The sequence below is a fragment of the Leopardus geoffroyi genome, chromosome C1 (genome assembly GCF_018350155.1).
Source record: "Leopardus geoffroyi isolate Oge1 chromosome C1, O.geoffroyi_Oge1_pat1.0, whole genome shotgun sequence".
NCBI classification, from domain to species: Eukaryota; Metazoa; Chordata; class Mammalia; order Carnivora; family Felidae; genus Leopardus; species Leopardus geoffroyi.
The window spans coordinates 183,658,162-183,671,099 of record NC_059328.1 but is presented as its reverse complement, the minus strand read 5'-3'; the positions used below and the strand labels follow the sequence as shown (position 1 = coordinate 183,671,099).

The 12,938-nt window shown below is 39.6% G+C and overlaps 1 protein-coding gene across 11 annotated transcripts in view; it reads left to right on the top strand.

Moving 5' to 3' along the window:
• Positions 1-12,938, top strand: part of ANKRD44 (ankyrin repeat domain 44) — a 343,429-nt gene that overhangs the window by 200,545 nt on the left and 129,946 nt on the right. For all 11 annotated transcript variants that reach the window (XM_045480606.1, XM_045480614.1, XM_045480610.1 and 8 more), the window contains exon 10: positions 6,326-6,440. In XM_045480606.1, coding sequence (XP_045336562.1) covers positions 6,326-6,440 — 115 coding nt within the window. The remainder of the gene's footprint in view (positions 1-6,325; positions 6,441-12,938) is intronic.

Here is a 12,938-nt window from a genome sequence, read left to right as displayed (position 1 = left end):
CCAGGTAAGTTCAGCAGTTCCTAAACTATCTTTAGTTGACCCACGTTTGTACTTTTTAAAGTTTTGGCATTAGTCAATTTCTTGGACCTGTCTTTTTCTCATCTTTAAGAATTTTGGATGAATTGTTAGTGGTACTATGTTATATCTTAGATACTGAAGTCATAAAACCAAAAAGTCATTTGACATTTGGATGGAAGATCAGCCAGGAAAATTACGCTTAGGAAACAAAATATCTGCAGCAGAGCGAAGGAAATTTATAAGCATTTCAGTGTAACTATAGGGAAAAATAAACCCTGACAGGTTTCCAGTGAACAAAGGAAGATAAAATGAAAATTAGTTGCATAACACCCATTAATTCTAATTTGAAATATGAGGTATGTCTTTGACATTCAGTTTATTGAAAGGGCCACATTAGTTGTTTTGTTTTGCTTGAAGTAAACAAGGGGAGGTGGGGAGTGACCCTCGAAACTCTCTTTCTCACACTTTCCTCATCACACATGTTTCTCAACTGTTTTTTCAGAAATGGTGTCCACTGCCTTAAAAATAAATAAAACCAGGGTGATTTTTGGATCCATTTTTTAAAATTTAGTGTGAATTTGGGGTGCCTGGGTGGCTCAATCGGTTAAGTGTCCAACTCGTGATTTTGGCTCAGGTCATGATCCTGCAGTTCATGAGATTGAGCCCACATTGAGCTCTGTGCTGACAGTACAGAGACTGCTTGGGATTCTCTTTCTCCCTCTCTCGTTTCTGATCCCACCTCTTAAAATAAATAAATAAACTTAAAAAATAAAATTTAGTCTGAATTTAATCAATAGGCCTTACTTCTTTGGTATAAAAAGCTTTGCTTCCTGTTAAAGCATATTCAAGAACCAGTGATCAGATCAAAGAGAGAGTAAGTTTTCTCTTTGTGCGTACTGCCTTCCTACAGGTCCTTCCCTGTGGCCAGACCATACTGACCATCTCCTTTATATCAAGCCCATGACGCATCTCCTTGTGTAACGTTAGTGTGCTGACAGCAGTCTGGGGGTGTTGCTGGCTGTTTTGACCTCTCCCAAAGCCATTCCAGTGGACTTGAAAGACTTCCATGCCCTCTCCAGACATTGTTGCTAGATTTTTGAGTTGCGATGAGACCTGAAAGAGAACCCATCTCTTGTCCTCTATGATCAAGGAGCTTGTTCAGAGCCTCATTCTTGGCTGGCCTGGAATCTTACTTGTGAGTTGGGTGGGGTCCAGGGGCCTGAAATGATGAAGATATGGTGGCAATAATACATAGCCCATTATATGTAATGATACAGCTAATGTTCATTAAGTGTTCACACTGCCAGGTGCTTGAGTAAGCACTCCACATAAATCCTTTCAACCACCCCATGAGAAAGAGGTGCTGTTGTCATCCGCATTTCAAAGATGGGGAAACTGAGGCATGGAGGTTGTCACTTCTGTCAGGATACATGGCAGGTTTGTTGAGGAACAGGGATTGGAACACAGCCAGTCGAACATCAGAGACCGAACTCTCAAGCACTACACTTACAAATGCATCTCTGGATGCACGGTGGCATATATTTTTTTTAATTTTTTAATGTTTATTTATTTTTGAAGGAAAGAGAGACAGAGCGTGAGTGGGGGAGGGGCAGAGAGAGAGGGAGACACAGAATCTGAAATGGGCTCCAGGCTTTGAGCTGTCAGCGGCAGAGCCCGACGCAGGGCTCGAACTCAGAAACCATGAGATCATGACCTGAGCTGAAGTTGGTCGCTTAACCAACTGAGCCACCCAGGTGCCCCGCACAGTGGCATATTTAAAAAAATTTTTTTTAACTTGAATTATTTACTCTAAGAGTCACATATCTGGAGTAGAGTCGTCCCTGTGGAAGGATGATTTGCCATTCTCTTCTGTCAGCTGACAATTCTTTGCATTCATTACACATCTGAGAACTGTGAGTTCTTCCATCTGACATTTTCAAAAATGCCCTTAGGGAGAAGAATAGGAAGCTCTTTTCTTTCCTTCTGTTTGCTTTCTTCCTTCTGGGAAAAATCCAGAGGCTCACACCCCCGGACCTGGTGTCTGTCCTTCAGAATGGGTCACTGCACAACCGGACTCGGAATGCTGGTCCCACGTGGGGACATCAGTTGGCTCCCTAAACCAACTGAGCATACTCCTGAGGAACATTCTTTGTGTTTATTTATTTGTTTTGTTACATCACCCTGGTGTTTGGACTTTGTACGGCATTTCTCTACTTCCCTGACTATTCTCTAGTCAAGAGTTATTAGTTCTTCATAACTTTGTTTTTCCAGGATCATTCAGCATTGGTGAGACAGTTGTGAAAAAAGAACAAAAAGAGAAACAAACAGGAAACACACACACACACACACACACACACACACACACACCCCTCTTTTATTTTTATAGGTGGTAGCGGACTACCTCTGAGGTTCAATCACGTTGTTTGTTGTCTGAAGGTATGTTGCCCCAGCCACTGTGTGACACTGTGTGATACCGGGAGGCATGTGATCCAGCCATTTGCACTAGGCAGCTGCCTCAGATGCTGTGCAGCAGGTTACAAGAGTTCAAATGTGATGTTTGCTTCATGGAAGCTTTAAAAATAGAGTTTAAAAAGGAAGAGTCAAGTGATAGGTTAGGATGATTCATTGTGAGATTTTTGACCTTTTGGCTCACAATACTTTTGAGGCAATTTAATAAGATGACCATCCTTTTTATTTATGCAGGAAAAACTAACTTCAGAGGAATGTTTAGATAATGCTGCATAAATTATCCTTTCTGACATGCTTGGCATACTTCTAAATTCACGGATGTTTATTTTCCTCACTAATTATCGGTAATCGATTACCGGCATTTAACTTGCAACCATCAAATGAATTGTAAAGGTATTTAATTTACAATCCAGGCAAATCTTAAAGATTTTCAGGTGAAAATGGAAAGGTTTGGGGAATAACTATAAAATAGAAATTCATTCATCTAGAGGTCCTACTTTAATATAAAACATATTTCTGAATAACAAATACAATCTTTATTTTTCCACTAGTTAAGATGTTTTTCTGAAATATATTTTAAATGACAACAAATGCATATGTGGAAAGTAATTAAATATATGTTTATAGTTTTAAATTGACTTATAAAATGGTAGTAACAACAGGAAGAAATTTATCAACTCAGCCCCTTACCTTTTCCAATATTTTTCACTCTTTTCTTTCCCTACCCAATATTGGACATATTTGGGGCTAATAAACATGGAGGCTGTAACACTTCTTAAGAAAGGTTTGGTGCCTCTCGGCTGGGAAGGACATGGAGTGATGCAGTATTTGTCCAGAGCAAAGGTTTCTCTGGAGTCTGGGAATCTGCCTCTCTCATCTCCCCGGATCAGCTCTGGGGGCTGGTCGGGGGTGGGGGGTACTTTCAGGCAACCACTGCAGGCAGTTCTTAGATACATGGGCCCTGGATTGCTCTGAGGTATCTGTGGAGACAGTATTCCAAATAGTTTCACGTGTGTCAGGATATGGGGAAAACCTTTCTAACCTCAATGCAAAATCTAAATAGTATAATAGAAAAGACATGAATTCCAAAAATTCTGAGTAAAAAAACAAAGAAAAATGAAAATCTAGGGTGAAAATATTTATAATACGTATTACTGGTAAATGATGAATCTCCTACATATTTTAAGAGTCCTTGAAAATCAAGGAATAAAAAAAACTATACACGTACACACACACACTTAGAAAAATGGTCAAAAGCCATGAATAAATAGTTCATGGAAAAAGATAAATAGTCCTTCAGCATAGGAAAAGATGCTCAACTTTCTTATTATGAGAAATGCAAATGAAGACTACACTGAGATAGTACTTCCCTCCATCACATGGCAGGTATTCAAAGGCTTGATTAGGCTGTGGGGAAAAGGCACTCTCATACATGGTTCGTGTTAACAGTAAAATGGCACAGCACCTGAAGGAGGAAATATGGCAAAATTGAACAAAACTACACAGTTCTTTCTTTGACCGAGAAACTCCCTTTCTAGGAATTTACCCTGAAGATTCACCCCACAAATAGGAAACAACATATGCATGAGTTTATTCACTGCAGCATTCCTGATAATAGCAAAATGATATTTACTACCTAAATGCCCACCCTACCAGGATAAGTAGTATATCCATGCAATGGAAAACAATAAGGCTGTATGAAAATGAGGAAGACCTCCAAGAAGTGACTTGTAAAAGTATATTTAGGAGGTTTTCAGGGTATATTGTTAAGTTTTAAAAAAGCAAGGTATAAAGAGTCTGGGTGTTTATTTTTGCCAAGAGAAACAAAGAAAGCATAAACCAAAACTAATGGAAATGATTAGTGCAGGATGTGGTTGAGAATGAAGTGGAAGGGATGGAAATCAGAGTGAGGCTTTTAAAGAATATAATTTTGACCTTTGAATGTTTTACATGTTGGTAAAATTAAATCAAAAGCTGGTAAAATTTTCGGAAACAGACAGAATCCAATGAACTATGTATCAAATTGATAATATAAGCATCCACAATAAAGAATTCAGGTAACTTTTGAACAAAGTACTCCCTGTTTTATGTTAAAATCCTCGCAGGAAACTTTGTTGGGAAATAGGATATTTACACAGTCTTGAAGTACCACCCACAAATTGCTTGTTAATTACAAAGGGGAAAAGACATTTTGCGGTGGAGAGTTCTGGTGGGTGTCACCTTAACCAAGTAATCAAGCCCCCCTTTTTTTTATTGTGTTAAAATATATATAACATAAAAATCTACCATTTTAACTATTTTTAAGTGTACAGTTCAGTGGTGCTAACTACATTCACATTTTGTGTAACCAACACCACTGTCCATTTCTAGAACTTTTTCATCTTTCCAAACTGAAACTGTGCGCATCGCATAATCAAAATTTGCATCATCTAGTTGAATATCCTGACCTTATATGTGTGCTGTGGAGATGCAATGGGAAGTGCACATCAACTCTGGGGTGTTCTTGCCAAAAATTCAGCCTGAATCTAATCGAGGAAATAATCAGACAACTCCAGAATGCAGGATATTCTGCAAAACTCCTGGCTTGGCGTCCAAAGATATCAATGACATAGGAGATGAATGAATGAATGAATGGCAGGAGGATTGTTTTAGATTAAAGGAAACTAGAGGGACATGACGACCAAATGGTAGCAGAATCTTTTATTGGATCCTGGACTTAAAAAAAAAACAGCTATAATATGCATTTTGAGGATGACTGGAGAGATTGGAATATGTTGTATGTTACATAAGATTGTGATATCAACATTAAATTTCTTAAGTATACTAATAGAATTGTAGTTGTGTAGGAGAATGTCTTTGTTTTCAGGAGTGAAATGTTACGATGTCTAACTTATTTTAAAATGGTTCCTCAAATAAATGAATAGATAGACTGACTGTATTTACATATATATTTCTGAAAAGGGGAGAGAAAGAAAGAAATGTAGTAAAACAAAAAGCTGGGGGAAAAGAAGACAAAATAAAATAAATGAAAATACTGTATTATTAAAGGGACTATTGGTGATTAATGTGATAGTTTTTATAAATGTAGACATTTTCATTCCATAGTTTATGCATTTATTCATTTTACTCATCATGTTTTAAACCAAATACTCAAACTACGTAAAATATTTTCCTGAACTTTCTATTCTCTTTGGTTCATATGCTTTAATATAAAGTTTTTATAAAAGTTTTATAAAGTTTTAATGTAAAGTTTTTAATCCAGCAGGTAAAAGTAAAATGGAATGTGTCTTCAGAATTACATTTTATGGAATTTGATTACACTGTTCCTTCAAAGCAGGAATTCAGTTGTTAAGTTTTTAGATCTTTAAATTTTTTTTCTGTTTATTTTTGAAAGTCAAAGAGACAGAGCATGAGTGGGGGAGGGACAGAGAAAGAGGGAGACACAGAATCCAAAGCAGGCTCCAGGCTCCAAGCTGTCAGCACAGAGCCCGACACAGGGCTTGAACCCATGAACTGTGAGATCATGACCTGAGCCGAAGTCGGACGCTCAACTGACTGAGCCACCCAGGTGCCCCTGGATTTTAGATCTTTAAATAAGACAATATGGAAAGACTCTTCCGGAGCATTTCTAATAGACTTCCCTCTACGTAGATTTAATAACACTACTACTTTAGATGGTGACCTGATCCCTGTAAAGACATTCTTGTACTTCAGAATAGAGATGTATACAGAGGGGAAAAGAAATCAACATTTGGATAACAGGAGTGACTAGCACAGAATGTAGTGTCTGAATCAACCTGAATCCTTATGTTATCCTGTTTTAAAACATCTCTTTCAGGAGGTGAAATTGACTGTGTGGATAAGGATGGCAACACTCCTCTCCATGTGGCTGCAAGATACGGTCATGAACTTTTGATTAACACCTTAATAACCAGCGGAGCTGACACAGCCAAGTAGGTTACTGCAAAAGGGATTCTGCCATGCAGTAGATCATTTGCATTTATCTAGGTTAAGGTGGATCTGTACCATTGTGCTAAATACAAATTAAATTTAAACTGAATTAAGGGACTTTAAATGATGGATGCAAGGAAGAGCCAATTTTATTTTCAGCTACATCAGTGGTTTTAACCAAGAGGACTTGAACTCTATTCCTAACTCTACTTTCTAATATTCTGTTCTTCCCAATGTTTATTGTTAGTTAAGCAGAAAGCTAAAACATAATTGGACAAATTCAAATTTTATTCAGGGTGATTGCTTGGTTTTAATGATATAATTATGGGGTGCAGTTGAGTCAATCTGCTACATTGGGAAGGGGGACCTGACTTCATTTTACATTTCAATTCAAGAAGAATATACAAAGCAGCTGTATAAGTCTGTCACAATGTGGGGTGCGATGGGAAATTTCAGAAATAAGTCACCTGGTTGGTACCTTCAAGGAGCTCATAATTTTGTTGGAGGCCCAAGGGCCTCTTAAGACAAAGAACCATGCAAGATAGTATATAATAAAGTTATATGAAGCAGGACTTAAGTGGCAAAATGTTTGGTGCAGACAATATATACCATAGAGTGTAGCCATGAAGGAGAGAGTTCAAAGGTGGCCAAAGTTTTCAGAAAAGCCTTTAAGCAGAAGGTGAGTTTTAGGTAGGCTTTGAAGGATGACAATGATTTGGGTAGAGCAGAAGGCAGCAGACATCCTGAGCAGGGAGGAAAGCAGGAACGAGAGTCACAAGAGTACAGTTCCACGATTCTCTGCCCTGAAGTTGTAATCATGTTGCAAGGGAGCCCAGGTTTTCACGGACACTACCTGGCTCCAATCCAAGCTACCTTGCGTATGAACTGTGTGACCTTGAGCCATTGCTTAAGGCAATGTCTTAAGTCTCTGTGCTTTGGTTTCCTCATTTCAAAAATGGAAGTAATAATAGTACTTGCCCATGGGCTTGTTATGAGGATTAAAGGACATAATTATTAGTAAATCTCTCTGCTATAGGTTAATATCTGTATGAGTTACATAAATATATCTGCTAACATTATCAAACAAGATAATCCATGTTAAAAGCTCTTTGAAGAGTGCCTAGCACATAGGAAGCTATCAGTAACTGTTTTTTGTTTTATTACTTAATGATATGTAGTAGAACCAAATTAAAGAGAGTTTTAAATGACTGAATGAAGAGTATAGCTTTGATCACAGAGACTGGGAAAGAAAAACTAGATGTTCAGGAAAACGATATAAGGACAGTGTAACGTAAGGAATTTCATTTTATCTGCCAAGTGTTGTGCAACAGAATTGAAAATCTTGCTTGAGGATGAGCTGAAATTTAAATAGTCCATGGAAGGCATCAGTGGGTTCCAGAGACCTTCTGGGACCCCAGTCCAGTGGTGGGAATAAGATCCAGAGCAGAGTATTATGAGGTATTATGAGGTTTGCACCATGCTATGAGAATAGGCAGGGAGATGCTGACTCTGTGGGTTTCACAAAAGAGGGGGCATTTCAGCAAAAGGAAGGATGGATAGGTGTTTGCCAGGAGAACAAAACTGTGTGAGGTTAAAAGATAGAGGGAAAGCAAGAAAGGCCATTCCAGGGAGAGGGAACAGTATTTACAAAAGCACAAGCATGTGCATGTGTTGAAAGCAGATTCCATGCTTGGCTTACCTGAGGTGTGTGGAGGAATGGAAAGAAATTAGGTGCAAAGGCAGGAAGAGCCACATCTTGAAGGACCTTGCATGCCCCACTAAGGAGTTGGATTCTGTTCTGAGGCATTCGGAAACTGTTAAAGAAGTCTAAGTGGATGTAGGGACGTTTGTGTCTAATGATCCCATTTGTATGTGAGAAAGATCACTCTGACAATAGCCCGGACGTGCAAGAGGTGGTCCAGACCAGAAACACGTGGCAGTTTCTTGCAAATGTCCAGGGAGGAAAAGACGAGGGCTTGGGCTCAGGGCGAGGCTGCGGGGGGTGGAAAGAGAGGGACATGCTGACAAATAGTAAGAGCAGTGGGCTGTCTCCTTTCAGAATAAAGGACCTTTTTGACTGGGAGATTGCAAGCTGAAAGAAACAGTTCAGTCTTGTGGAAAGAGTGCTCTTACCAGATTCTGAGTCCTGAACCAGATCATGGCTCCCCAAAGCCAGAGACTGTAAATGCTCAGTGTTCATTAAGCAGAAGTAGACAATCTAGACACATGCACTTCACCTGTGATATGTTAATATTTTCAGTGGTACTTCTGTTTCAACTTAGGGTTACTTGGGGAGTTTTAACCAAACAACCATGATTTTCTGATTTTCTTTCAGATCTGGATCCACATGAGGGATAAATGGGGCCTACTACTTATTTAAAATTTCCCAAAATACATTTACTCAATAAGCCCAAAGTTCATTTCTGGGTAATGATTTTGCCTTCACTTTATGCAAACACACACCATGTGGCTAAAGTGACTTAGAGATGGCATTGTTGTTCAAGTAGCCTTTCCTTCCATTGACTGTGCTGTGTCCTGGGGATGCCACTGAGGCAAACATTGTCCCAGCTTCAAAGAACCACATCTGCTTTTGTCACAGGGGATATCTGGGGATAAGAACGCTCCCTGCAGTGGGAGGGCCTGGGTGGCTCAGTTGGTTAAGCGTCTGACTCTTGGCTTCAGCTCAGGTCATGATCTCACGGTTCCTAAGTTCGAGCGCTGCATCGGGCTCTGTGCTAACAGTGCAGAGCCTGCTTGAGATTCTCTCTCTCTCCCTCTCTGTCTGCCCCAGCCCCGCTTGGGCTGTCTCTGCCTCTCTCAAAAGAAATAAACTTAAAACAAAACAAAACAAAACCAGAAGGCCTCCTGCAGCAAACTGTGGTTCATTAGGCTGCAATCATGTGTGTTGTGGTGTGTGTGTTTGTGTGTGTGTGTGTGTGTGTGTAGTGCATGGGGAGAGAAATCACTTGAGGGGGAATATCAAAATGAGGTGCGAGGTGGGGTAGTGTTGGAGAAGATTAACTTTGCTAAAGGCCTCCGGAAAATCATTGCGTGATCTCTGGACTCCTTGTAGATCTATGTAGAGTAGCTTATTAAAGAGGAGGAAAGTAGGACTTTGCTTCTATAAATAAGAAAACAAACAAATCGTATTTATGAAAATTAACCTATCCTCACTCACAAACAATATGACCAAATGTATTTTAAAAGATCTCCATATGACAAATGCTATGGTCCTTACTTTCTTATGAATTTATTTGAATCTCATTCTAGGGCCAAATGAATGTTTTTGGTATTCTTTTTCCTTGTCTGAACTTCAAGTCAGAGCACTTCTGCAACTTGACTCAGTGCTCACGCAACTTTATGTGGTGTCAAAGCCCTTTGGTTTTTCTTCTTTAAGTTTTTTAGGTTTGGGGCACTTTTCTCTGGGATTTTAATTTGTCTTCCACCTTACTGATTATGCTCTCACGTGTTTTTCTGCCTCAACCGCAGCAAAATTAGGGGTATTACAGTTACACAGGTAACTGATTCCAACATCTGTTCATTCACTAAATGTTTGTTGAAGGTCTGTGAAGTATAACCCCCTGTGTCCGTTTCTGGGGTTACAGAATTCCCTGCCCTTGAGGAATTTATAATTCCACTGGGGGCAAGAAATAAACAAGCAGTTACAATCATGCATGCAAAGTGGGATGCCAGAATAATCGCTGGGTGCTACTGGATACAGAACATATGTGGAACATGGCAGGGCTGGGGGTGGGGTTTCCGGAAGGAGCAATGGTTACTGAAGATTGCAAGGTGTATAGCGATGAGTTAGGTCATGGGAGTCTGCAGATCTTAAGTGTAGACAAATTGTTTTTATTTTAGTGTTACTTGAATATGTATAAACGTAAGACTAGATAGAAACTCCTTAAGCTTTTGACTCTATTTTATCAATAAATCCAAAAAAAAATTACAAAACACATGCAAACAGCACTCAACTTTAACAGGCTTACAGTAGTAGCAAACATTCATGAGTGCTTACTCATGCTAAGTGCCACTCTGAGGAGGAATTACCTTCAATTACCACAACTCCATGGAGTAAGTGATATGATTATTGCCATCTTATAGGTGAAGTGAATGAGGCACAGAGAGGTTCAGTTACTTGCCCACGGTCACAGAGCTTGTGAGGGGCTGGAAATGAGACTCTGTCCATCTGGATCGGGAGGTGAGGCTCCTCAGCAAGCTTGCTGCCCCTCTATGTAGTGGACGATGTGATAGTGCACAATTTGCCAAAATTCAATCACCATTTCCATGGAGTTGTCTTGGTGGCCAGGGTGCTGACTCTTTAGAGGTCAGTACATGCTGTGGGAGTAGAGGTTTTGCAGTGGCTTCAAACGCAATAGAGGGACCGTGAGCTCATCACACAACACAAAGGCCAACTATTGCCAAATTCTGTACATATAGAAGGCTCAGCATACTGCATTATCACTGGCCCTTCCCACATTCAGACATCGTTTGTCTATTAAGTCCACCTTTCTTCTGTTCTTATTGGCCCCTGCCAATCACAGTAGTTCCACATGGCAGCACTGTGACCCTAAATACAGACTCGGGCGCTGACATCTGGCGGAGGTCTGTAGTAAGAAGGTGGTTGTCGAGGGAAGCCAAAATATGCTTTTATACCACTTGCTTTAGGTTATCATCAAAAGGAAAAGAGAGTTTAACAATTCCCACAGAGAACTCTTGAAAGCCCAGAGGTATTTCCAGTGGCCTCCAGAGATGCACTAACTAGTTTGAGAAAGGCTACAAGAAGCCAGGCAGAAGGATGAATTTCAAGAGGGGACCTACATGTACCAAACAAAGCCTGGGCAGGAATGAGCCTTGGTTCCTCCAGGACAAAGGGATAGAAGTCCACTGAGATTCTAGAATACTGGCTGGTCAAGCAACACCTTGACCCTGAAGGGACCTTGTAAGCCACATTAGAGTGTTTGGTCTTGATTCCAAAGAAACCACTAAAAGTGTCAGTAGGTTGCAAACAGCAAGAACCAGGCCTCACTGTTGCCAGTTATACCCAAATGCCTATAGCTTAGGGGTGCATGATAATACTTGGAATGACATAGATAAAATTAATAGGAAACTGATTTTTTGATTTGGGTTGATCAGCTGAGTAAGAATCATAAAATCATTTGAGGATCAAAAACCATCACATGTTTTTATCTCACCTGCTCAGTGGGCAAAATTAAATCAATCCACCTTCCCTAGGGGACTTGTGAGATAATTATCATAAAGAATTTTGAAATGTAGGAAGATAGCAGAAATGCTAGCAGATCACAAGTTATTCTTGGCTTTTAAAGAATTACAAACTGAAAGAAAAAGAAAGAAAGAAAGAAAGAAAGAAAGAAAGAAAGAAAGAAAGAAAGAAAGAAAAAGAAAGAATGAATCACAAACCTGATTTTAAGAAAGAAAGAAAGAATCACAAACCTGATTTTAAGGAATCATTGCCTGATTACAACTTTAAGACTCATAGACTGCCAATTTTCCAACTAAGCTAATAATAATTTCAAGGGCAATAATACAATACTTGTATGGTAAAGGCTTATCATGGCCAGACCCCTTATTTAGCACTTGGTGTGCATTATTAATTAGCCCTTACAATTGTTCTGTGAGATTGACACTATTATTATATTTATTTTCTGGATGAAGGAATCTTATTTATTTTCTGGATGAGGAAACCATTGTGTACTTCCCAAAGATCCAATAGCTAGCAAGTGTCAAAACTAGGACTCAAACCCAAGGTTTCTGATCCCATCACCTTAACCGCAGTGTTTTTTTTAGCATACAGCCAAAGGGAAAGTTCTAGAAAGCACTGGAGGTGGGAAGTGACCTCCGTAGCTCTCTGATGCCAAGGGAAAAGCTTAAAAGAACTTTTATTCTAATCCTGCACGAACCCTCTTCTTACTTCTGATAGGTCCTTACAGTTTATGCTGACCTTATTTGTTCTGAAGTAACTGGGTAGGAGACACAGGTAACAGCTAAATTAGAAATAGCTAATACAGGGGTACCTGGGTGGCTCAGTTGGTTAAGTATCCGATTTCAGCTCAGAGCACGATCTCACAGTTCACAAGTTCGAGCCCCGCATTGGGCGTTGTGCTGACATCTCAGAGCCTGCTGCTTGCTTTGGATTCTTTGTCTCCTTCTCTCTCTCTCTCTGTCCCTACCCCTGCTCTCTCTCTGTCCCTCCCCTGCTCTCTCTCTCTCTCTCAAAAATAAATAAAAACATGAAAAAAAAAAAGAAATAGCTAATACAAATGTATCTCATTAATTTTATGACTGGTCAAATAAATGTAGAATTAGGTAGAATTGGTCTCCTCTCTCCTGCAATTTATGCATTGTTAAGTTTACGGTTATCTGACATCTTTATTTCTTGATCTTCTTTGATGTATACCTGATGAAGTAAGATGATGCTTCTTATTTGACTAAGGCAGCCAAACCCTAATTTTCCTGCCAAAGGTTTTATGGCCTTTCCT